This window comes from Coregonus lavaretus (genome assembly GCF_964263955.1).
Source record: "Coregonus lavaretus genome assembly, contig: HAP1_SCAFFOLD_1156, whole genome shotgun sequence".
Taxonomy (NCBI): Eukaryota; Metazoa; Chordata; class Actinopteri; order Salmoniformes; family Salmonidae; genus Coregonus; species Coregonus lavaretus.
In genome coordinates this window covers 48,346-73,127 of record NW_028156365.1, presented here as the reverse complement: position 1 = coordinate 73,127, position 24,782 = coordinate 48,346, and the positions used below count along the sequence as shown (strand labels likewise).

The window sequence follows — 24,782 nt, the reverse complement described above, 5'->3', positions numbered from 1 at the left end:
TCAGAGTTAGAGCTCTGAGCTGGGCTGTATCAGAGTTAGAGCTCTGAGCTGGGCTGTATCAGGGTTAGAGCTCTGAGCTCTGAGCTGGGCTGTATCAGGGTTAGAGCTCTGAGCTGGGCTGTATCAGAGTTAGAGCTCTGAGCTGGGCTGTATCAGAGTTAGAGCTCTGAGCTGGGCTGTATCAGAGTTAGAGCTCTGAGCTCTGAGCTGGGCTGTATCAGAGTTAGAGCTCTGAGCTGGGCTGTATCAGAGTTAGAGCTCTGAGCTGGGCTGTATCAGAGTTAGAGCTCTGAGCTGGGCTGTATCAGAGTTAGAGCTCTGAGCTGGGCTGTATCAGAGTTAGAGCTCTGAGCTGGGCTGTATCAGAGTTAGAGCTCTGAGCTGGGCTGTATCAGAGTTAGAGCTCTGAGCTGGGCTGTATCAGGGTTAGAGCTCTGAGCTGGGCTGTATCAGGGTTAGAGCTCTGAGCTCTGAGCTGGGCTGTATCAGGGTTAGAGCTCTGAGCTCTGAGCTGGGCTGTATCAGGGTTAGAGCTCTGAGCTCTGAGCTGGGCTGTATCAGGGTTAGAGCTCTGAGCTGGGCTGTATCAGGGTTAGAGCTCTGAGCTCTGAGCTGGGCTGTATCAGAGTTAGAGCTCTGAGCTGGGCTGTATCAGGGTTAGAGCTCTGAGCTCTGAGCTGGGCTGTATCAGGGTTAGAGCTCTGAGCTCTGAGCTGGGCTGTATCAGGGTTAGAGCTCTGAGCTGGGCTGTATCAGAGTTAGAGCTCTGAGCTCTGAGCTGGGCTGTATCAGAGTTAGAGCTCTGAGCTGGGCTGTATCAGGGTTAGAGCTCTGAGCTGGGCTGTATCAGGGTTAGAACTCTGAGCTCTGAGCTGGGCTGTATCAGAGTTAGAGCTCTGAGCTGGGCTGTATCAGAGTTAGAGCTCTGAGCTGGGCTGTATCAGGGTTAGAGCTCTGAGCTGGGCTGTATCAGGGTTAGAGCTCTGAGCTGGGCTGTATCAGGGTTAGAACTCTGAGCTCTGAGCTGGGCTGTATCAGAGTTAGAGCTCTGAGCTGGGCTGTATCAGAGTTAGAGCTCTGAGCTGGGCTGTATCAGGGTTAGAGCTCTGAGCTCTGAGCTGGGCTGTATCAGGGTTAGAGCTCTGAGCTGGGCTGTATCAGAGTTAGAGCTCTGAGCTGGGCTGTATCAGGGTTAGAGCTCTGAGCTCTGAGCTGGGCTGTATCAGGGTTAGAGCTCTGAGCTGGGCTGTATCAGAGTTAGAGCTCTGAGCTGGGCTGTATCAGAGTTAGAGCTCTGAGCTGGGCTGTATCAGAGTTAGAGCTCTGAGCTGGGCTGTATCAGGGTTAGAGCTCTGAGCTCTGAGCTGGGCTGTATCAGGGTTAGAGCTCTGAGCTGAGCTGTATCAGGGTTAGAGCTCTGAGCTGGGCTGTATCAGGGTTAGAGCTCTGAGCTCTGAGCTGGGCTGTATCAGGGTTAGAGCTCTGAGCTCTGAGCTGGGCTGTATCAGAGTTAGAACTCTGAGCTGGGCTGTATCAGGGTTAGAGCTCTGAGCTCTGAGCTGGGCTGTATCAGGGTTAGAGCTCTGAGCTGGGCTGTATCAGAGTTAGAGCTCTGAGCTGGGCTGTATCAGGGTTAGAGCTCTGAGCTGGGCTGTATCAGAGTTAGAGCTCTGAGCTGGGCTGTATCAGAGTTAGAGCTCTGAGCTGGGCTGTATCAGAGTTAGAGCTCTGAGCTGAGCTGTATCAGAGTTAGAGCTCTGAGCTGGGCTGTATCAGAGTTAGAGCTCTGAGCTGGGCTGTATCAGGGTTAGAGCTCTGAGCTGGGCTGTATCAGAGTTAGAGCTCTGAGCTCTGAGCTGGGCTGTATCAGGGTTAGAGCTCTGAGCTCTGAGCTGGGCTGTATCAGAGTTAGAGCTCTGAGCTCTGAGCTGGGCTGTATCAGAGTTAGAGCTCTGAGCTGGGCTGTATCAGAGTTAGAGCTCTGAGCTGGGCTGTATCAGGGTTAGAGCTCTGAGCTCTGAGCTGGGCTGTATCAGAGTTAGAGCTCTGAGCTGGGCTGTATCAGAGTTAGAGCTCTGAGCTGGGCTGTATCAGGGTTAGAGCTCTGAGCTCTGAGCTGGGCTGTATCAGGGTTAGAGCTCTGAGCTGGGCTGTATCAGGGTTAGAGCTCTGAGCTCTGAGCTGGGCTGTATCAGGGTTAGAGCTCTGAGCTCTGAGCTGGGCTGTATCAGGGGACCTGGGTTTATTCTATGTATTGATATTGTGGTGGTGAGGCTTAAAACCCATGAGTATTACCCATGGCAACTCAATGACATAGACAGCAAAGAAAAGCCAGCAAAACTCCTGTACTCAGACAATAGATCAAACATCAAGACAATGTAATAGAAAAACCTAATTAACACTTTCCAGGGCTAAGCTTAATATGTATCTGAGAAACTTGATGTTGAGCTTTAGTTTAGTATATACAGGTAACTGTCAAAATAAAGAAATACACTACATGACCAACAGTATGTGGACACCTGCTTGTCAAACATCTCATTCCAAAATCATGGGCATTAATATGGAGTTGGTTCCCCCTTTGCTGCTATAACAGCCTCCACTCTTCTGGGAAGGCTTTCCACTAGATGTTGGAACATTGCTGAGGGGACTTGCTTCCATTCAGCCACAAGAGCATTAGTGAGGTTTGGCACTGATGTTGGGCGATTAGGCCTGGCTCGCAGTTGGTGTTCCAATTCATCCCAAAGGTGTTCGATGGGGTTGAGATCAGGGCTCTGTGCAGGCCAGTCAAGTTCTTCCACACTGATCTCAACAAACCATTTCTGTATGCACCTCGCTTTGTGCACGGGGGCATTGTCATGCTGAAACAGGAAAGGGCCTTCCCCAAACTGTTGCCACAAAGTTGGAAACACAGAATCATCTAGAATGTCATTGTATGCTGTAGCATTAAGATTTCCCTTCACTGCAACTATGGGGCCTAGCCCGAACCATGAAAAACAGCCCCAGACCATTATTCCTCCTCCACCAAACTTTACAGTTGGCACTATGCATTGGGGCAGGTAGCGTTTTCCTGCTCCAGAGTCCAATGGCGGCGAGCTTTACACCACTCCAGCCGATGCTTGGCATTGCGCATGGTGATCTTAGGCCTGTGTGCGGCTGCTCGGTCATGGAAACCCATTTCATGAAGCTCCCGACAAACAGTTCTTGTGCTGACATTGCTTCAAGAGGCAGTTTGGAACTCGGTAGTGAGTGTTGCAACCGAGGACAGACGATTTTTACGTGCTACACGCTTCACCACTTGGCGGTCCTGTTCTGTGAGCTTGTGTGGCCTACCACTTCGCGGCTGAGCCGTTGTTGCTCCTAGACGTTTCCACTTCACAACAACAGCACTTACAGTTGACCGGGGCAGCTCTAGCAGGGCAGAAATTTGACGAACTGACTTGTTGGAAAGGTGGCATCCTATGACGGTGCCCCGTTGAAAGTCGGTGGGCTCTTCAGTAAGGCCATTCTACTGCCAATGTTTGTCTATGGAGATTGCATGGCTGTGTGCTTGATTTTATACACCTGTCAGCAAAGGGTGTGGCTGAAATAGCTGAATCCACTAATTTGAAGAGGTGTCCACATACTTTTGTACATATAGTGTACCAACATAAAGTGTCTGAATAGGGCGTTGGGCCACGAGCCAGAACAGCTTCAATTCGCCTTGTCATACACTCTTAGAAAAAAGGTGCTATGTAGAACCTGCAAGGGTTCTTCGGCTGTCCCCATAGGAGAACTCTTTGAAGAACCCTTTTTGGTTGCAGGTAGAACCCTTTCCACAGAGTGTTCTACATGGAACCCAAAAGGGTTCTCCTATGGGGACAGCCGAAAAACCCTTTTGGAACCGTTTTTACTACGAGTGTCTGGAACTCTATTGGAGGGATGAGGCACCATTCTTCCATGATACATTCCATCATTTGGTGTTTTGTTCATGGTGGTGGAAAACGCTGTCTCAGGCGCCGCTCCAGAATCTCCCAGAAGTGTTCAATTGGGTTGAGATCTGGTGACTGAGACACGCCCTTTAAACCCCCTATGCTCCTTTGAGACCCCTCTTTCTAAGTCACTGAGATCTCTTCTTCTAGCCATGGATGCCAAAATAACAACTGGACATGTTCTCATGACCCTAAGCATTATGGGATGTTTTAATTACTTAATGAACTCAGGAACCACACCTGTGGTTACTGCTTTCAATATACTTTGTATCCCTCATTTACTCAAGTGTTTCCTTTACTTTGGCAGCTACCTGTGTTTATGGAAGTCTACTGAGTTGTGGTTTATTCTGGAGAATCCAGGACTTGGATAATGAATCTAGAAATATAAAAGTGACCCTTCATCTATGTACTCCAGCAGATTGAGATGGGGAGTCCTACTGAGATGCTGAGTGTATCAGAAAGCACCAGAGAGACCCAGAGGACCTTCCTCCTCTCTATCAACCTGAAGGAGGGACGCAACCTGGTCATCAGAGACCGCTGTGGTAAGACTGTTGTTACACTTCATAACACATAACACCTGGTCATCAGAGACCGCTGTGGTAAGACTGTTGTTACACTTCATAACACATAACACCTGGTCATCAGAGACCGCTGTGGTAAGACTGTTGTTACACTTCATAACACATAACACCTGGTCATCAGAGACCGCTGTGGTAAGACTGTTGTTACACTTCATAACACATAACACCTGGTCATCAGAGACCGCTGTGGTAAGACTGTTCCCACACCTTATAATGAGACAGTCCATGCAGTGCAGTTAAATGAAAAGATCCTCCCACAGTCCCAACTAGTGAGCAATACTGTGTGTGTGTCTGTGTGGGAGGATCTTTACTAGTGAGCAATACTGTGTGTCTGTCTGTGTGGGAGGATCTTTACTAGTGAGCAATACTGTGTGTCTGTCTGTGTGGGAGGATCTTTACTAGTGAGCAATACTGTGTGTGTGTCTGTGTGGGAGGATCTTTACTAGTGAGCAATACTGTGTGTCTGTCTGTGTGGGAGGATCTTTACTTGTAAAGCACTGATGGGAAACCAGGTCTCATTGACCTGTGGCATTTTCATTGCCTACATGAAGCCTATTGACAGACAGGTAACAGGGTGTATGAAGTCTATTGACAGACAGGTAACAGGGTGTATGAAGTCTATTGACAGACAGGTAACAGGGTGTATGAAGTCTATTGACAGACAGGTAACAGGGTGTATGAAGTCTATTGACAGACAGGTAACAGGGTGTATGAAGTCTATTGACAGACAGGTAACAGGGTGTATGAAGTCTATTGACAGACAGGTAACAGGGTGTATGAAGTCTATTGACAGACAGGTAACAGGGTGTATGAAGTCTATTGACAGACAGGTAACAGGGTGTATGAAGTCTATTGACAGACAGGTAACAGGGTGTATGAAGTCTATTGACAGACAGGTAACAGGGTGTATGAAGTATATTGACAGACAGGTAACAGGGTGTATGAAGTCTATTGACAGACAGGTAACAGGGTGTATGAAGTCTATTGACAGACAGGTAACAGGGGGTGTATGAAGTCTTTATGTCAGCAGATGCGAGCCTCAACTGGAAGCCAGTGGAGTGTGCGGAGGAGCGTGGTGACATGAGAGAACTTGGGAAGGTTGAACACCAGACGGGCTGCAGCGTTCTGGATAAGTTGTAGATGTTACTACTTAGCTTTTTCAGCTGGTGGAGGTCCTGTAGAACCATGTCCAGATAAAGCGTCCGGGGTGAAAAAGTAGAGTGAGAACAAACTAAGACGTTGGTAAATGTGTTAAATGCAGATTCTTATTAAACGGTTATTTAAAGTAAAAAGCGAAAAGTTTGGCAGGTAGCAAAAAGCAGTACGGAGAAGTCCAGAAGTTGTGGACGGAGCTAGAAACAGTGTTCACACAGGGAAAGGGTCTGAATCGATATGACGCGTGGAAGAGCAATGCATTGGACACTGAACCGAAATAATATAAATATCTAGAGTACTAAAGGCATGGGCTACTGTTCACAGACTTCCAGTTAGTGAGTCATTTAGCAGACGCTCTTATCCAGAGCCACTTACAGTTAGTGAGTCATTTAGCAGACGCTCTTATCCAGAGCCACTTACAGTTAGTGAGTCATTTATAGCAGACGCTCTTATCCAGAGCCACTTACAGTTAGTGAGTCATTTAGCAGACGCTCTTATCCAGAGCCACTTACAGTTAGTGAGTCATTTAGCAGACGCTCTTATCCAGAGCCACTTACAGTTAGTGAGTCATTTAGCAGACGCTCTTATCCAGAGCCACTTACAGTTAGTGAGTCATTTAGCAGACGCTCTTATCCAGAGACACTTACAGTTAGTGAGTCATTTAGCAGACGCTCTTATCCAGAGCCACTTACAGTTAGTGAGTGCATACATTTTCATACTTTAACCAGGTAAGCCAGTTGGGAACAAGTTCTCATTTACAACTGCGACCTGGCCAAGATAAAACAAAGCAGTGCGATAAAAACAACAACACAGAGTTACATATGGGGTAAAACAAAACATAAAGTCAAAAATACAACAGAAAAATATATATACAGTGTGTGCAAATGTAGTAAGTTATGGAGGTAAGGCAATAAATAGGCCATAGTGCAAAATAATTACAATTATAATTTAGTATTAACACTGGAGTGATAGATGTGCAAGAGATTATGTGCAAATAGAGATACTGGGGTGCAAATGAGCAAAATAAATAACAATATGGGGATGAGGTAGTTGGGTGGGCTAATTTCAGATGGGCTGTGTACAGGTGCAGTGATCGGTAAGGTGCTCTGACAACTGATGCTTAAAGTTAGTGAGGGAGATAAGAGTCTCCAGCTTCAGAGATTTTTGCAATTCGTTCCAGTCATTGGCAGCAGAGAACTGGAAGGAATGGCGACCAAAGGAGGTGTTGGCTTTGGGGATGACCAGTGAGATATACCTGCTGGAGCGCAGACTACGGGTGGGTGTTGCCATGGTGACCAATGAGCTAAGATAAGGCGGGGGATTTGCCTAGAAGTGATTTATAGATGACCTGGAGCCAGTGGGTTTGGCAACGAACATGTAGTGAGGACCAGCCAACGAGAGCGTACAGGTCACAGTGGTGGGTAGTATATGGGGCTTTGGTGACAAAACGGATGGCACTGTGATAGACTACATCCAATTTACTGAGTAGAGTGTTGGAAGCTATTTTGTAAATGACATCGCCGAAGTCAAGGATCGGTAGGATAGTCAGTTTTACGAGGGCATGTTTAGCAGCATGAGTGAAGGAGGCTTTGTTGCGAAATATGAAGCCGATGGCTCCTGTTCATGTCTGGATTAGTAAAGACATTGGCTCCTGTTCATGTCTAGGTTAGTAAAGACATTGGCTCCTGTTCATGTCTAGGTTAGTAAAGACATTGGCTCCTGTTCATGTCTAGGGTTAGTAAAGACATTGGCTCCTGTTCATGTCTAGGTTAGTAAAGACATTGGCTCCTGTTCATGTCTAGATTAGTAAAGACATTGGCTTCTCTTAACAGTTGACTTGGTTTTCAACCTTGCTCTTCTAATTGTTGCACCATGGATACTGAGTTGTCATTACTGGTTCTCTTAGGAAACAATGCTGTCTCACATTGAGCCCATCAACAAAACCACTTCCTCTTGAAGAAACTCTCTCAGTACTAAGAAATGACATGAAGTGTGAGCTGGAAGCTGACTGAATATAGTATATTGAATATAGCGACATTGTGTTGAGATTGAGATGAATCCTGTTTTTGTTCCTGACTCCCAGTGAAATCTCTTCCTGCTTATTGTTTTCCTTCCATGAATCATTAGTCCAGTCCAGTCTATTAGTGGTATGCACAGGATACACATGGTACACAGCACACCGTCGCTATGGGCGGGCCATAGGTGCCCTGCCCTGAGGTCTGGCACACAGCACACCCGTCGCTATGGGCGGGCCATAGGTGCCCTGCCCTGAGGTCTGGCGACGGGTCTGGTACACAGCACACCCGTCGCTATGGGCGGGCCATAGGTGCCCTGCCCTGAGGTCTGGCGACGGGTCTGGTACACAGCACACCCGTCGCTATGGGCGGGCCATAGGTGCCCTGCCCTGAGGTCTGGTACACAGCACACCCGTCGCTATGGGCGGGCCATAGGTGCCCTGCCCTGAGGTCTGGCACACAGCACACCCGTCGCTATGGGCGGGCCATAGGTGCCCTGCCCTGAGGTCTGGCGACGGGTCTGGTACACAGCACACCCGTCGCTATGGGCGGGCCATAGGTGCCCTGCCCTGAGGTCTGGCGACGGGTCTGGTACACAGCACACCCGTCGCTATGGGCGGGCCATAGGTGCCCTGCCCTGAGGTCTGGTACACAGCACACCCGTCGCTATGGGCGGGCCATAGGTGCCCTGCCCTGAGGTCTGGTACACAGCACACCCGTCGCTATGGGCGGGCCATAGGTGCCCTGCCCTGAGGTCTGGCACACAGCACACCCGTCGCTATGGGCGGGCCATAGGTGCCCTGCCCTGAGGTCTGGCGACGGGTCTGGTACACAGCACACCCGTCGCTATGGGCGGGCCATAGGTGCCCTGCCCTGAGGTCTGGCGACGGGTCTGGTACACAGCACACCCGTCGCTATGGGCGGGCCATAGGTGCCCTGCCCTGAGGTCTGGCGACGGGTCTGGTACACAGCACACCCGTCGCTATGGGCGGGCCATAGGTGCCCTGCCCTGAGGTCTGGCGACGGGTCTGGTACACAGCACACCCGTCGCTATGGGCGGGCCATAGGTGCCCTGCCCTGAGGTCTGGCGACGGGTCTGGTACACAGCACACCCGTCGCTATGGGCGGGCCATAGGTGCCCTGCCCTGAGGTCTGGCACACAGCACACTCGTCGCTATGGGCGGGCCATAGGGGGCCTGCCCTGAGGTCTGGCGACGGGTCTGGTACACAGCACACCCGTCGCTATGGGCGGGCCATAGGTGCCCTGCCCTGAGGTCTGGCGACGGGTCTGGTACACAGCACACCCGTCGCTATGGGCGGGCCATAGGTGCCCTGCCCTGAGGTCTGGCGACGGGTCTGGTACACAGCACACCCGTCGCTATGGGCGGGCCATAGGTGCCCTGCCCTGAGGTCTGGCGACGGGTCTGGTACACAGCACACCCGTCGCTATGGGCGGGCCATAGGTGCCCTGCCCTGAGGTCTGGCGACGGGTCTGGTACACAGCACACCCGTCGCTATGGGCGGGCCATAGGTGCCCTGCCCTGAGGTCTGGCGACGGGTCTGGTACACAGCACACCCGTCGCTATGGGCGGGCCATAGGTGCCCTGCCCTCCCATGCATTTCATATGCCCCCCTTAAGACTGAGGTCTGGCGACGGGTCTGGTACACAGCACACCCGTCGCTATGGGCGGGCCATAGGGGGCCGGGCCCGCACCCAAAAATGCTTGTGCCCCCCCACTTGAGGGAATTTATTATTAAATATATGTACTGTAGGCTAATAACAATTGTGCCCTGCCCTCCCATGGAGTAGGATATTCACTATAGGACAGTAGGATATTCACACTATAGGACAGTAGGATATTCACACTATAGGACAGTAGGATATTCACACTATAGGACAGTAGGATATTCACACTATAGGACAGTAGGATATTCACACTATAGGACAGTAGGATATTCACACTATAGGACAGTAGGATATTCACACTATAGGACAGTAGGATATTCACACTATAGGACAGTAGGATATTCACACTATTAGGACAGTAGGATATTCACACTATAGGACAGTAGGATATTCACACTATTAGGACAGTAGGATATTCACACTATAGGACAGTAGGATATTCACACTATTAGGACAGTAGGATATTCACACTATTAGGACAGTAGGATATTCACACTATAGGACAGTAGGATATTCACACTATAGGACAGTAGGATATTCACACTATTAGGACAGTAGGATATTCACACTATAGGACAGTAGGATATTCACACTATAGGACAGTAGGATATTCACACTATTAGGACAGTAGGATATTCACACTATAGGACAGTAGGATATTCACACTATAGGACAGTAGGATATTCACACTATTAGGACAGTAGGATATTCACACTATAGGACAGTAGGATATTCACACTATAGGACAGTAGGATATTCACACTATAGGACAGTAGGATATTCACACTATAGGACAGTAGGATATTCACACTATTAGGACAGTAGGATATTCACACTAGAGGACAGTAGGATATTCACACTATAGGACAGTAGGATATTCACACTATTAGGACAGTAGGATATTCACACTATAGGACAGTAGGATATTCACACTATTAGGACAGTAGGATATTCACACTATTAGGACAGTAGGATATTCACACTATAGGACAGTAGGATATTCACACTATAGGACAGTAGGATATTCACACTATAGGACAGTAGGATATTCACACTATAGGACAGTAGGATATTCACACTATAGGACAGTAGGATATTCACACTATAGGACAGTAGGATATTCACACTATAGGACAGTAGGATATTCACACTATTAGGACAGTAGGATATTCACACTATTAGGACAGTAGGATATTCACACTATTAGGACAGTAGGATATTCACACTATAGGACAGTAGGATATTCACACTATAGGACAGTAGGATATTCACACTATAGGACAGTAGGATATTCACACTATTAGGACAGTAGGATATTCACACTATAGGACAGTAGGATATTCACACTATTAGGACAGTAGGATATTCACACTATTAGGACAGTAGGATATTCACACTATAGGACAGTAGGATATTCACACTATAGGACAGTAGGATATTCACACTATAGGACAGTAGGATATTCACACTATTAGGACAGTAGGATATTCACACTATAGGACAGTAGGATATTCACACGTGCCCAGAAGGGGAAATAGACAGCAAAGTGATGAATTCTGACATAACTAGTGCAGTAATAGTCTGAGTCCAATAGCAGCAGTCATGGATATGTAGTGTGAATGTATGTGTGTGGAGTGGAATGATAGCTGAACAGACTAGGACCCAGACTAGGGGATCAAACCGCCAACCTTCCAATCTCAAGGCAAACACACTAACCACAAGGCCTCTGAGGTCACCACACAATAATGACATTAAATCAGGTCCACAGTGTATGATGAAGTCATCAGTCCACTCATAGAAATATAATATTTCCATGTTTTGTCCATTCTCAGGTACAAGTGATCCTTATGTGAAGTTTAAACTAGATGGGAAGACACTCTACAAGAGCAAAGTGGTGTATAAGAACCTCAACCCAACATGGAACGAGTCCTTCTCTTTCCCTGTCAGAGACCTGGACCAGAGACTGTATATTAAGGTAGGGGTTAGGACATACCCCATGTGTGGGGCCCAGTAGGGGCCCCTCTGGTGAGAAGAGTGTTTCTGCTCTCTGCTAACCCTCTTCATCTGGTCTACCTTGCAGGTGTATGACCGGGATCTGACCGTGGATGACTTCATGGGATCCAGCTACGTTCTCCTCAGTGATCTGGCTTTGCTAACCCTCTTCATCTGGTCTACCTTGCAGGTGTATGACCGGGATCTGACCGTGGATGACTTCATGGGATCCAGCTACGTTCTCCTCAGTGATCTGGCTTTGCTAACCCTCTTCACCTGGTCTACCTTGCAGGTGTATGACCGGGATCTGACCGTGGATGACTTCATGGGATCCAGCTACGTTCTCCTCAGTGATCTGGCTTTGCTAACCCTCTTCACCTGGTCTACCTTGCAGGTGTAAGACCGGGATCTGACCGTGGATGACTTCATGGGATCCAGCTACGTTCTCCTCAGTGATCTGGCTTTGCTAACCCTCTTCATCTGGTCTACCTTGCAGGTGTATGACCGGGATCTGACCGTGGATGACTTCATGGGATCCAGCTACGTTCTCCTCAGTGATCTGGCTTTGCTAACCCTCTTCATCTGGTCTACATTGCAGGTGTATGACCGGGATCTGACCGTGGATGACTTCATGGGATCCAGCTACGTTCTCCTCAGTGATCTGGCTTTGCTAACCCTCTTCATCTGGTCTACCTTGCAGGTGTATGACCGGGATCTGACCGTGGATGACTTCATGGGATCCAGCTACGTTCTCCTCAGTGATCTGGAGCTGGAAAAGTGAGTGACACATTTTTAAATGTCGCCATTTTCAGGAGATGATGATGGTTTGTTGTGAGTTGTCTGATGATGGTTTGTTGTGAGTTGTCTACGACTCCCTCTGTTGTAACTCGGGCAGCGGGTAGCCTAGGGGTTAGACAGGCGAGCCAGCAACCTAATCACATTTCAGTTTCAAGTGGAATATGATCAATACAGTAATCTTATACATAACGACTATGCTAAGTTAACCCAGGCTAAACTGAATAGTGACTATGCTAAATTAACCCAGGATAAACTGAATAGTGACTATGCTAAATTAACCCAGGCTAAACTGAATAGTGACTATGCTAAGCTGACCCATGCTAAACTGAATAGTGACTATGCTAAGTTAACCCAGGCTAACTGAATAGTGACTATGCTAAATTAACCCAGGATAAACTGAATAGTGACTATGCTAAATTAACCCAGGATAAACTGAATAGTGACTACGCTAAATTAACCCAGGCTAACTGAATAGTGACTATGCTAAGTTAAAAGAGGCTAACTGAATAGTGACTATGCTAAGTTAACAGAGGCTAACTGAACCATGTTTTACCATGTTTGGCATTTCTTCATAATGAGACAGATCCTCTCCAACCTGGCATGTCTTCATAATGAGACAGATCCTATCCAACCTGGCATGTCTTCATAATGAGACAGATCCTATCCAACCTGGCATGTCTTCATAGTGAGACATAATGACACAGATCCTCTCCAACCTGGCATGTCTTCATAATGAGACAGATCCTATCCAACCTGGCATGTCTTCATAATGAGACAGATCCTATCCAACCTGGCATGTCTTCATAATGAGACAGATCCTCTCCAACCTGGCATGTCTTCATAATGAGACAGATCCTCTCCAACCTGGCATTTCTTCATAATGAGACAGATCCTCTCCAACCTGGCATGTCTTCATAATGAGACAGATCCTCTCCAACCTGGCATGTCTTCATAATGAGACAGATCCTATCCAACCTGGCATGTCTTCATAATGAGACAGATCCTATCCAACCTGGCATGTCTTCATAATGAGACAGATCCTCTCCAACCTGGCATGTCTTCATAATGAGACAGATCCTCTCCAACCTGGCATGTCTTCATAATGAGACAGATCCTCTCCAACCTGGCATGTCTTCATAATGAGACAGATCCTCTCCAACCTGGCATGTCTTCATAATGAGACAGATCCTCTCCAACCTGGCATGTCTTCATAATGAGACAGACCCTCTCCAACCTGGCATGTCTTCATAATGAGACAGATCCTCTCCAACCTGGCATGTCTTCATAATGAGACAGATCCTCTCCAACCTGGCATGTCTTCATAATGAGACAGATACTCTCCAACCTGGCATGTCTTCATAATGAGACAGATCCTCTCCAACCTGGCATGTCTTCATAATGAGACAGATCCTATCCAACCTGGCATGTCTTCATAATGAGACAGATCCTATCCAACCTGGCATGTCTTCATAATGAGACAGATCCTCTCCAACCTGGCATGTCTTCATAATGAGACAGATCCTCTCCAACCTGGCATGTCTTCATAATGAGACAGATCCTCTCCAACCTGGCATGTCTTCATAATGAGACAGATCCTCTCCAACCTGGCATGTCTTCATAATGAGACAGATCCTCTCCAACCTGGCATGTCTTCATAATGAGACAGACCCTCTCCAACCTGGCATGTCTTCATAATGAGACAGATCCTCTCCAACCTGGCATGTCTTCATAATGAGACAGATCCTCTCCAACCTGGCATGTCTTCATAATGAGACAGATCCTCTCCAACCTGGCATGTCTTCATAATGAGACAGATCCTCTCCAACCTGGCATGTCTGTTGATTCATAACTGAACCATGTTTTATTCTAAGCTATCTCCTATGTATCCCCAGGGTGTGTGAGCTGTCTGTGCCTCTGGACGACCCCAACAGTCTGGAGGACGACATGGGAGTCATCATGCTGGACATGTCTCTCTCTCTGAGGGATGGAGACAACCAGAGGAACTCTGTAAGGAACTAGACAATACAATATACCATATCTAGCAGGGTTGGGGTCAGTTCCATTTGTTTCTCGTAGAGAAGCTTTGAAGAAAATTAGAACTGGAATTGCAGTTTCAGTTTATTTCCGGATTGGACTGAGTTTGATGGAATTGACCCCAGCTATGATGTCTACCATATGTTTTGACATATTCTACATATAGACTTGCATGTTTTTGTTCCTCTACTAACTGAGACAGTGTGTTGTTCTGTTGTTCCTCTACTAACTGAGACAGTGTGTTGTTCTGTTGTTCCTCTACTAACTGAGACAGTGTGTTGTTCTGTTGTTCCTCTACTAACTGTGACAGTGTGTTGTTCTGTTGTTCCTCTACTAACTGTGACAGTGTGTTGTTCTGTTGTTCCTCTACTAACTGTGCCAGTGTGTTGTTCTGTTGTTCCTCTACTAACTGTGACAGTGTGTTGTTCTGTTGTTCCTCTACTAACTGTGCCAGTGTGTTGTTCTGTTGTTCCTCTACTAACTGAGACAGTGTGTTGTTCTGTTGTTCCTCTACTAACTGAGACAGTGTGTTGTTCTGTTGTTCCTCTACTAACTGAGACAGTGTGTTGTTCTGTTGTTCCTCTACTAACTGTGACAGTGTGTTGTTCTGTTGTTCCTCTACTAACTGAGACAGTGTGTTGTTCTGTTGTTCCTCTACTAACTGAGACAGTGTGTTGTTCTGTTGTTCCTCTACTAACTGAGACAGTGTGTTGTTCTGTTGTTCCTCTACTAACTGAGACAGTGTGTTGTTCTGTTGTTCCTCTACTAACTGAGACAGTGTGTTGTTCTGTTGTTCCTCTACTAACTGAGACAGTGTGTTGTTCTGTTGTTCCTCTACTAACTGAGACAGTGTGTTGTTCTGTTGTTCCTCTACTAACTGTGCCAGTGTGTTGTTCTGTTGTTCCTCTACTAACTGAGACAGTGTGTTGTTCTGTTGTTCCTCTACTAACTGTGCCAGTGTGTTGTTCTGTTGTTCCTCTACTAACTGAGACAGTGTGTTGTTCTGTTGTTCCTCTACTAACTGTGACAGTGTGTTGTTCTGTTGTTCCTCTACTAACTGTGCCAGTGTGTTGTTCTGTTGTTCCTCTACTAACTGTGCCAGTGTGTTGTTCTGTTGTTCCTCTACTAACTGAGACAGTGTGTTGTTCTGTTGTTCCTCTACTAACTGTGCCAGTGTGTTGTTCTGTTGTTCCTCTACTAACTGAGACAGTGTGTTGTTCTGTTGTTCCTCTACTAACTGTGCCAGTGTGTTGTTCTGTTGTTCCTCTACTAACTGTGCCAGTGTGTTGTTCTGTTGTTCCTCTACTAACTGAGACAGTGTGTTGTTCTGTTGTTCCTCTACTAACTGTGCCAGTGTGTTGTTCTGTTGTTCCTCTACTAACTGAGACAGTGTGTTGTTCTGTTGTTCCTCTACTAACTGTGCCAGTGTGTTGTTCTGTTGTTCCTCTACTAACTGAGACAGTGTGTTGTTCTGTTGTTCCTCTACTAACTGAGACAGTGTGTTGTTCTGTTGTTCCTCTACTAACTGAGACAGTGTGTTGTTCTGTTGTTCCTCTGCTAACTGTGCCAGTGTGTTGTTCTGTTGTTCCTCTACTAACTGTGCCAGTGTGTTGTTCTGTTGTTCCTCTACTAACTGTGCCAGTGTGTTGTTCTGTTGTTCCTCTACTAACTGAGACAGTGTGTTGTTCTGTTGTTCCTCTACTAACTGAGACAGTGTGTTGTTCTGTTGTTCCTCTACTAACTGTGCCAGTGTGTTGTTCTGTTGTTCCTCTACTAACTGTGCCAGTGTGTTGTTCTGTTGTTCCTCTACTAACTGAGACAGTGTGTTGTTCTGTTGTTCCTCTACTAACTGTGCCAGTGTGTTGTACTAACTGTGCCAGTGTGTTGTTCTGTTGTTCCTCTACTAACTGTGACAGTGTGTTGTTCTGTTGTTCCTCTACTAACTGTGACAGTGTGTTGTTCTGTTGTTCCTCTACTAACTGAGACAGTGTGTTGTTCTGTTGTTCCTCTGCTAACTGAGACAGTGTGTTGTTCTGTTGTTCCTCTACTAACTGTGCCAGTGTGTTGTTCTGTTGTTCCTCTACTAACTGTGCCAGTGTGTTGTTCTGTTGTTCCTCTACTAACTGAGACAGTGTGTTGTTCTGTTGTTCCTCTACTAACTGTGCCAGTGTGTTGTTCTGTTGTTCCTCTACTAACTGAGACAGTGTGTTGTTCTGTTGTTCCTCTACTAACTGTGCCAGTGTGTTGTTCTGTTGTTCCTCTACTAACTGTGCCAGTGTGTTGTTCTGTTGTTCCTCTACTAACTGAGACAGTGTGTTGTTCTGTGTTCCTCTACTAACTGTGCCAGTGTTTGTTCTGTTGTTCCTCTACTAACTGAGACAGTGTGTTGTTCTGTTGTTCCTCTACTAACTGTGCCAGTGTGTTGTTCTGTTGTTCCTCTACTAACTGAGACAGTGTGTTGTTCTGTTGTTCCTCTACTAACTGAGACAGTGTGTTGTTCTGTTGTTCCTCTACTAACTGAGACAGTGTGTTGTTCTGTTGTTCCTCTGCTAACTGTGCCAGTGTGTTGTTCTGTTGTTCCTCTACTAACTGTGCCAGTGTGTTGTTCTGTTGTTCCTCTACTAACTGTGCCAGTGTGTTGTTCTGTTGTTCCTCTACTAACTGAGACAGTGTGTTGTTCTGTTGTTCCTCTACTAACTGAGACAGTGTGTTGTTCTGTTGTTCCTCTACTAACTGTGCCAGTGTGTTGTTCTGTTGTTCCTCTACTAACTGTGCCAGTGTGTTGTTCTGTTGTTCCTCTACTAACTGAGACAGTGTGTTGTTCTGTTGTTCCTCTACTAACTGTGACAGTGTGTTGTTCTGTTGTTCCTCTACTAACTGTGACAGTGTGTTGTTCTGTTGTTCCTCTACTAACTGAGACAGTGTGTTGTTCTGTTGTTCCTCTGCTAACTGAGACAGTGTGTTGTTCTGTTTGTTCCTCTACTAACTGAGACAGTGTGTTGTTCTGTTGTTCCTCTACTAACTGAGACAGTGTGTTGTTCTGTTGTTCCTCTACTAACTGAGACAGTGTGTTGTTCTGTTGTTCCTCTACTAACTGAGACAGTGTGTTGTTCTGTTGTTCCTCTACTAACTGAGAAAGTGTGTTGTTCTGTTGTTCCTCTACTAACTGTGCCAGTGTGTTGTTCCTCTACTAACTGAGACAGTGTGTTGTTCTGTTGTTCCTCTACTAACTGAGACAGTGTGTTGTTCTGTTGTTCCTCTACTAACTGAGAAAGTGTGTTGTTCTGTTGTTCCTCTACTAACTGAGACAGTGTGTTGTTCTGTTGTTCCTCTACTAACTGAGAAAGTGTGTTGTTCTGTTGTTCCTCTACTAACTGTGCCAGTGTGTTGTTCCTCTACTAACTGAGACAGTGTGTTGTTCTGTTGTTCCTCTACTAACTGAGACAGTGTGTTGTTCTGTTGTTCCTCTACTAACTGAGAAAGTGTGTTGTTCTGTTGTTCCTCTACTAACTGAGACAGTGTGTTGTTCTGTTGTTCCTCTACTAACTGTGCCAGTGTGTTGTTCTGTTGTTCCTCTGCTAACTGAGACAGTGTGTTGTTCTGTTGTTCCTCTACTAACTGTGCCAGTGTGTTGTTCTGTTGTTCCTCTACTAACTGAGACAGTGTGTTGTTCTGTTGTTCCTCTACTAACTGAGACAGTGTGTTGTTCTGTTGTTCCTCTACTAACTGAGACAGTGTGTTGTTCTGTTGTTCCTCTACTAACTGTGACAGTGTGTTGTTCTGTTGTTCCTCTACTAACTGTGCCAGTGTGTTGTTCTGTTGTTCCTCTACTAACTGTGCCAGTGTGTTGTTCTGTTGTTCCTCTACTAACTGAGACAGTGTGTTGTTCTGTTGTTCCTCTACTAACTGAGACAGTGTGTTGTTCTGTTGTTCCTCTACTAACTGAGACAGTGTGTTGTTCTGTTGTTCCTCTACTAACTGTGCCAGTGTGTTGTTCTGTTGTTCCTCTACTAACTGTGACAGTGTGTTGTTCTGTTGTTCCTCTACTAACTGTGCCAGTGTGTTGTTCTGTTGTTCCTCTACTAACTGAGACAGTGTGTTGTTCTGTTGTTCCTCTACTAACTGTGCCAGTGTGTTGTTCTGTTGTTCCTCTACTAACTGTGCCAGTGTGTTGTTCTGTTGTTCCTCTACTAACTGTGCCAGTGTGTTGTTCTGTTGTTCCTCTACTAACTGAGACAGTGTGTTGTTCTGTTGTTCCTCTACTAACTGTGACAGTGTGTTCTGTTGTTCCTCTACTAACTGTGCCAGTGTGTTGTTCTGTTGTTCCTCTACTAACTGTGCCAGTGTGTTGTTCTGTTGTTCCTCTACTAACTGTGACAGTGTGTTGTTCTGTTGTTCCTCTACTAACTGAGACAGTGTGTTGTTCTGTTGTTCCTCTACTAACTGTGCCAGTGTGTTGTTCTGTTGTTCCTCTACTAACTGAGACAGTGTGTTGTTCTGTTGTTCCTCTACTAACTGTGCCAGTGTGTTGTTCTGTTGTTCCTCTACTAACTGAGACAGTGTGTTGTTCTGTTGTTCCTCTACTAACTGTGCCAGTGTGTTGTTCTGTTGTTCCTCTACTAACTGAGACAGTGTGTTGTTCTGTTGTTCCTCTACTAACTGTGCCAGTGTGTTGTTCTGTTGTTCCTCTACTAACTGAGACAGTGTGTTGTTCTGTTGTTCCTCTACTAACTGAGACAGTGTGTTGTTCTGTTGTTCCTCTACTAACTGTGACAGTGTGTTCTGTTGTTCCTCTACTAACTGTGCCAGTGTGTTGTTCTGTTGTTCCTCTACTAACTGTGCCAGTGTGTTGTTCTGTTGTTCCTCTACTAACTGTGCCAGTGTGTTGTTCTGTTGTTCCTCTACTAACTGAGACAGTGTGTTGTTCTGTTGTTCCTCTACTAACTGTGCCAGTGTGTTGTTCTGTTGTTGTACCTGTTGCAGAAGTGGCCTAAGAGGAAGAGGAGTATCAGGGTGAGTCAACCAAATATACTATATCAACTCTAGTGTACTAACACCCCTATTTAATCACTTATGATCCAAACCTCACAGTTAACCCTAACCCTAATATACTATATCAACTCTAGTGTACCAACACCCCTATTTAATCACTTATGATCCAAAACTCACAGTTAACCCTAACCCTAATATACTATATCAACTCTAGTGTACCAACACCCCTATTTAATCACTTATGATCCAAAACTCACAGTTGCACATAATTGAAACAATTCATTTAGATGAACTGAATTACGGTCCCATAAAAGCTGGACATTGGTCCTTTTTATTTCTACACTAGAGGGCAGTATACCACCAAGAAACCTAGAGGGCAGTATAGCACCAAGAAACCTAGAGGGCAGTATAGCACCAAGAAACCTAGAGGGCAGTATAGCACCAAGAAACCTAGAGGGCAGTATAGCACCAAGAAACCTAGAGGGCAGTATACCACCAAGAAACCTAGAGGGCAGTATAGCACCAAGAAACCTAGAGGGCAGTATAGCACCAAGAAACCTAGAGGGCAGTATAGCACCAAGAAACCTAGAGGGCAGTATAGCACCAAGAAACCTAGAGGGCAGTATAGCACCAAGAAACCTAGAGGGCAGTATAGCACCAAGAAACCTAGAGGGCAGTATACCACCAATAAACCTAGAGGGCAGTATACCACCAAGAAACCTAGAGGGCAGTATACCACCAAGAAACCTAGAGGGCAGTATAGCACCAAGAAACCTAGAGGGCAGTATAGCACCAAGAAACCTAGAGGGCAGTATAGCACCAAGAAACCTAGAGGGCAGTATACCACCAAGAAACCTAGAGGGCAGTATAGCACCAAGAAACCTAGAGGGCAGTATAGCACCAAGAAACCTAGAGGGCAGTATAGCACCAAGAAACCTAGAGGGCAGTATAGCACCAAGAAACCTAGAGGGCAGTATACCACCAAGAAACCTAGAGGGCAGTATACCACCAAGAAACCTAGAGGGCAGTATACCACCAAGAAACCTAGAGGGCAGTATACCACCAAGAAACCTAGAGGGCAGTATACCACCAAGAAACCGTTTAGCGTTTTAGAATAAGTTACTGCCACAACCCTACTAATAACTTTAAATTAAATGAATGATATATTGTTTGATTTGATGATGTTAAAGACAAATGTAGCAGGTTAGTTGTATTTCTTTTCAGTTTGTTGTCCTCCGCTATGTGCGTACCATATGAAACAGTCATTTAAACATCATTTTCTCCCCTGCATTTGTAATTAAGCTCAGGTAGAGCCAGAAGATGATTGCTCTGAGACAGGTGCCGCGTCCCAAATGGCGCCCTATTCCCTATGGTACCTGGTCTAAAGTAGTGCACTACATAGGGAATAGGGTGCCATTTGTGTCACTGAAGATACTGCTGCTCAACCTGCTGAATATATTTCTCTATCTTATGATGAGTCTTAGTTTGCATCCCAAACGGCACCCTATTCCCTACATAGTACACTACTTTAGACCAGAGCACTGAGGGGAATATACTGCACACTGTATAGGGAATAGGGTGCCGTTTTGGAGGCTGAAGTCAGAAGACTAGCCTGCTTCTGTCTGTGTGTCTGATTGATGAAGTCATTCACTGGCTGCTGTTATTACAGTATTATTAAAGTGGGTCAATTATTATATGAGTATCAAGATCAATACAACTAGTATTCCTACCTCATGCTTATCTGTACTATAACACAATGTATAGTACTGCTGATATAGCATGTTATCTGAACAGGTTATCAATAGAACTGACTGTCCTGTCCTCCTCTTCCTCCCTCCAGTCTCCAGTGGCCCAGAGTGGTCGTCTATCACTGACTGTCCTGTCCTCCTCTTCCTCCCTCCAGTCTCCAGTGGCCCAGAGTGGTCGTCTATCACTGACTGTCCTGTCCTCCTCTTCCTCCCTCCAGTCTCCAGTGGCCCAGAGTGGTCGTCTCTCAGAGTCTCTGAGGAAGTCCCAGCTGTGGTCAGGTGTCGTGAGGGTGACCCTGGTGGAGGGGCAGGACCTGCCACAGGACGGACCTGGAGAGCTGTTTGTACGATTCAGACTGGGGGAGCAGAGATACAGGAGCAGGGTAGGAGAATGCATGAGGACAAACATACACACTATCACACACACACACACACACACACACTCTCACGCACAAATACACACACATACACACACACGCTCACGCACAAATACACACACATACACACACACGCTCACGCACACATACACACACACGCTCACGCACACATACACACACACGATCACACATACACACACACGCTCACGCACACATACACACACACATACACACACGATCACACAAACATATACACACACGATCACATACACATATACACACACATACACACACGATCACACAAACATACACACACACGCTCACGCACACACACACACACACGCTCACGCACACATACACACACACGATCACACACACATACACACACACGCTCACGCACACACACACACACACGCTCACGCACACATACACACACACGATCACACACACATACACACACACGCTCACGCACACATACACACACACGCTCACGCACACATACACACACACGATCACACATACACACACATACACACACACGCTCACGCACACATACACACACACGATCACACATACACACACACGCTCACGCACACATACACACACACATACACACACGATCACACAAACATATACACACACGATCACATACACATACACACACACGATCACACAAACATACACACACACGCTCACGCACACATACACACACACGCTCACGCACACATACACACACACGCTCACGCACACATACACACACACGATCACATACACATACACACACACGATCACACATACACACACACGCTCACGCACACACACACACACACGCTCACGCACACATACACACACACGATCACATACACATACACACACACGCTCACGCACACATACACACACACGCTCACGCACACATACACACACACGATCACATACACATACACACACACGCTCACGCACACATACACACACACGATCACATACACATACACACATACGCTCACGCACACATACACACACACGATCACACAAACATACACACACACGATCACATACACGATCACACACACACACACACACACACACACACACGCACACATACACACACACGATCACACACACACACACACTCTCTCTGCTTCTAAGTCCTCTCTCCCCTCCTGTGTTCAGAACCAGCCCAAGAAGGCCAACCCCCAGTGGAGGGAGAGGTTTGACTTCAACCGGTTCCCGGATGGTCCTGGGGTTCTGGAGATAGAGGTCTGGAACAAAGAGGGACGCAAATATGAGGAGTGTTACGGCATGTGAGTTACAACACGGGTCATTCTGGATCACTTTAGAATCGTTATGATGTCTAGTGAATGGTACCACTGATTTGTGAGTTACAGCATGGGTCATTCTGGATCACTTTAGAATCGTTATGATGTCTAGTGAATGGTACCACTGATTTGTGAGTTACAACATGGGTCATTCTGGATCACTTTAGAATCGTTATGATGTCTAGTGAATGGTACCACTGATTTGTGAGTTACAACATGGGTCATTCTGGATCACTTTAGAATCGTTATGATGTCTAGTGAATGGTACCACTGATTTGTGAGTTACAACATGGGTCATTCTGGATCACTTTAGAATCGTTATGATGTCTAGTGAATGGTACCACTGATTTGTGAGTTACAACATGGGTCATTCTGGATCACTTTAGAATCGTTATGATGTCTAGTGAATGGTACCACTGATTTGTGAGTTACAACATGGGTCATTCTGGATCACTTTAGAATCGTTATGATGTCTAGTGAATGGTACCACTGATTTGTGAGTTACAACATGGGTCATTCTGGATCACTTTAGAATCGTTATGATGTCAAGTGAATGGTACCACTGATTTGTGAGTTACAACATGGGTCATTCTGGATCACTTTAGAATCGTTATGATGTCTAGTGAATGGTACCACTGATTTGTGAGTTACAACATGGGTCATTCTGGATCACTTTAGAATCGTTATGATGTCTAGTGAATGGTACCACTGATTTGTGTGTTACAACATGGGTCATTCTGGATCACTTTAGAATCGTTATGATGTCAAGTGAATGGTACCACTGATTTGTGAGTTACAACATGGGTCATTCTGGATCACTTTAGAATCGTTATGATGTCTAGTGAATGGTACCACTGATTTGTGAGTTACAACATGGGTCATTCTGGATCACTTTAGAATCGTTATGATGTCTAGTGAATGGTACCACTGATTTGTGTGTTACAACATGGGTCATTCTGGATCACTTTAGAATCGTTATGATGTCCAGTGAATGGTACCACTGATTTGTCTGTCTTTCAGCCCTCAACTTTATTGTCTCTTTTCCTTGCAAATGCATAAGAAGAACCTTTCCACCATGTATGAACCAAACCATACTGCAACATATTGTTGATGTGTGTGTTCTGTCTCTGTGTGTGTGTGTGTGTGTGTGTGTGTGTGTGTGTGTGTGTGTGTGTTCTGTCTCTCTGTGTGTGTGTGTGTGTGTGTGTGTGTGTGTGTGTGTGTTCTGTCTCTGTGTGTGTGTGTGTGTGTGTATCAGGTGTGAGGTGGACCTGTCCAGTGTTCTACCCAACCAGTCTCAGCTGTTCACGCGGGTTCTGGAAGAGGGAAAAGGTCGGGTGGTCTTCCTGATCACACTGAGCACGTGTAGTGGTGTCTCCATCTCCGACATGTGTGCCCCGTCCCCCGAGGAGCATCAGGAGAGAGAGAACACACTGGAGAAATACGTCAGTACTGTTACCTCACTGTTCTTATGGGAGAAATACGTCAGTACTGTTACCTCACTGTTCTTATTGGAGAAATACGTCAGTACTGTTACCTCACTGTTCTTATTGGAGAAATACGTCAGTACTGTTACCTCACTGTTCTTATTGGAGAAATACGTCAGTACTGTTACCTCACTGTTCTTATTGGAGAAATACGTCAGTACTGTTACCTCACTGTTCTTATTGGAGAAATACGTCAGTACTGTTACCTCACTGTTCTTATGGGAGAAATACGTCAGTACTGTTACCTCACTGTTCTTATTGGAGAAATACGTCAGTACTGTTACCTCACTGTTCTTATTGGAGAAATACGTCAGTACTGTTACCTCACTGTTCTTATGGGAGAAATACGTCAGTACTGTTACCTCACTGTTCTTATGGGAGAAATACGTCAGTACTGTTACCTCACTGTTCTTATTGGAGAAATACGTCAGTACTGTTACCTCACTGTTCTTATGGGAGAAATACGTCAGTACTGTTACCTCACTGTTCTTATGGGAGAAATATGTCAGTACTGTTACCTCACTGTTCTTATGGGAGAAATATGTCAGTACTGTTACCTCACTGTTCTTATGGGAGAAATACGTCAGTACTGTTACCTCACTGTTCTTATGGGAGAAATACGTCAGTACTGT

The 24,782-nt window shown here is 46.0% G+C and overlaps 1 protein-coding gene across 1 annotated transcript in view; it reads left to right on the top strand.

The window, feature by feature from the left end:
- Positions 1-24,782, top strand: part of LOC311126434 (multiple C2 and transmembrane domain-containing protein 2-like) — a gene marked incomplete at its 3' end in the record, with an annotated part of 104,647 nt that overhangs the window by 59,343 nt on the left and 20,522 nt on the right. Inside the window, exons 4-11 of the mRNA XM_084200434.1 lie at positions 4,384-4,510; positions 11,239-11,381; positions 12,099-12,175; positions 14,089-14,203; positions 19,214-19,243; positions 21,189-21,353; positions 22,518-22,648; positions 23,922-24,108. Coding sequence (XP_084056560.1) covers positions 4,384-4,510; positions 11,239-11,381; positions 12,099-12,175; positions 14,089-14,203; positions 19,214-19,243; positions 21,189-21,353; positions 22,518-22,648; positions 23,922-24,108 — 975 coding nt within the window. The remainder of the gene's footprint in view (positions 1-4,383; positions 4,511-11,238; positions 11,382-12,098; positions 12,176-14,088; positions 14,204-19,213; positions 19,244-21,188; positions 21,354-22,517; positions 22,649-23,921; positions 24,109-24,782) is intronic.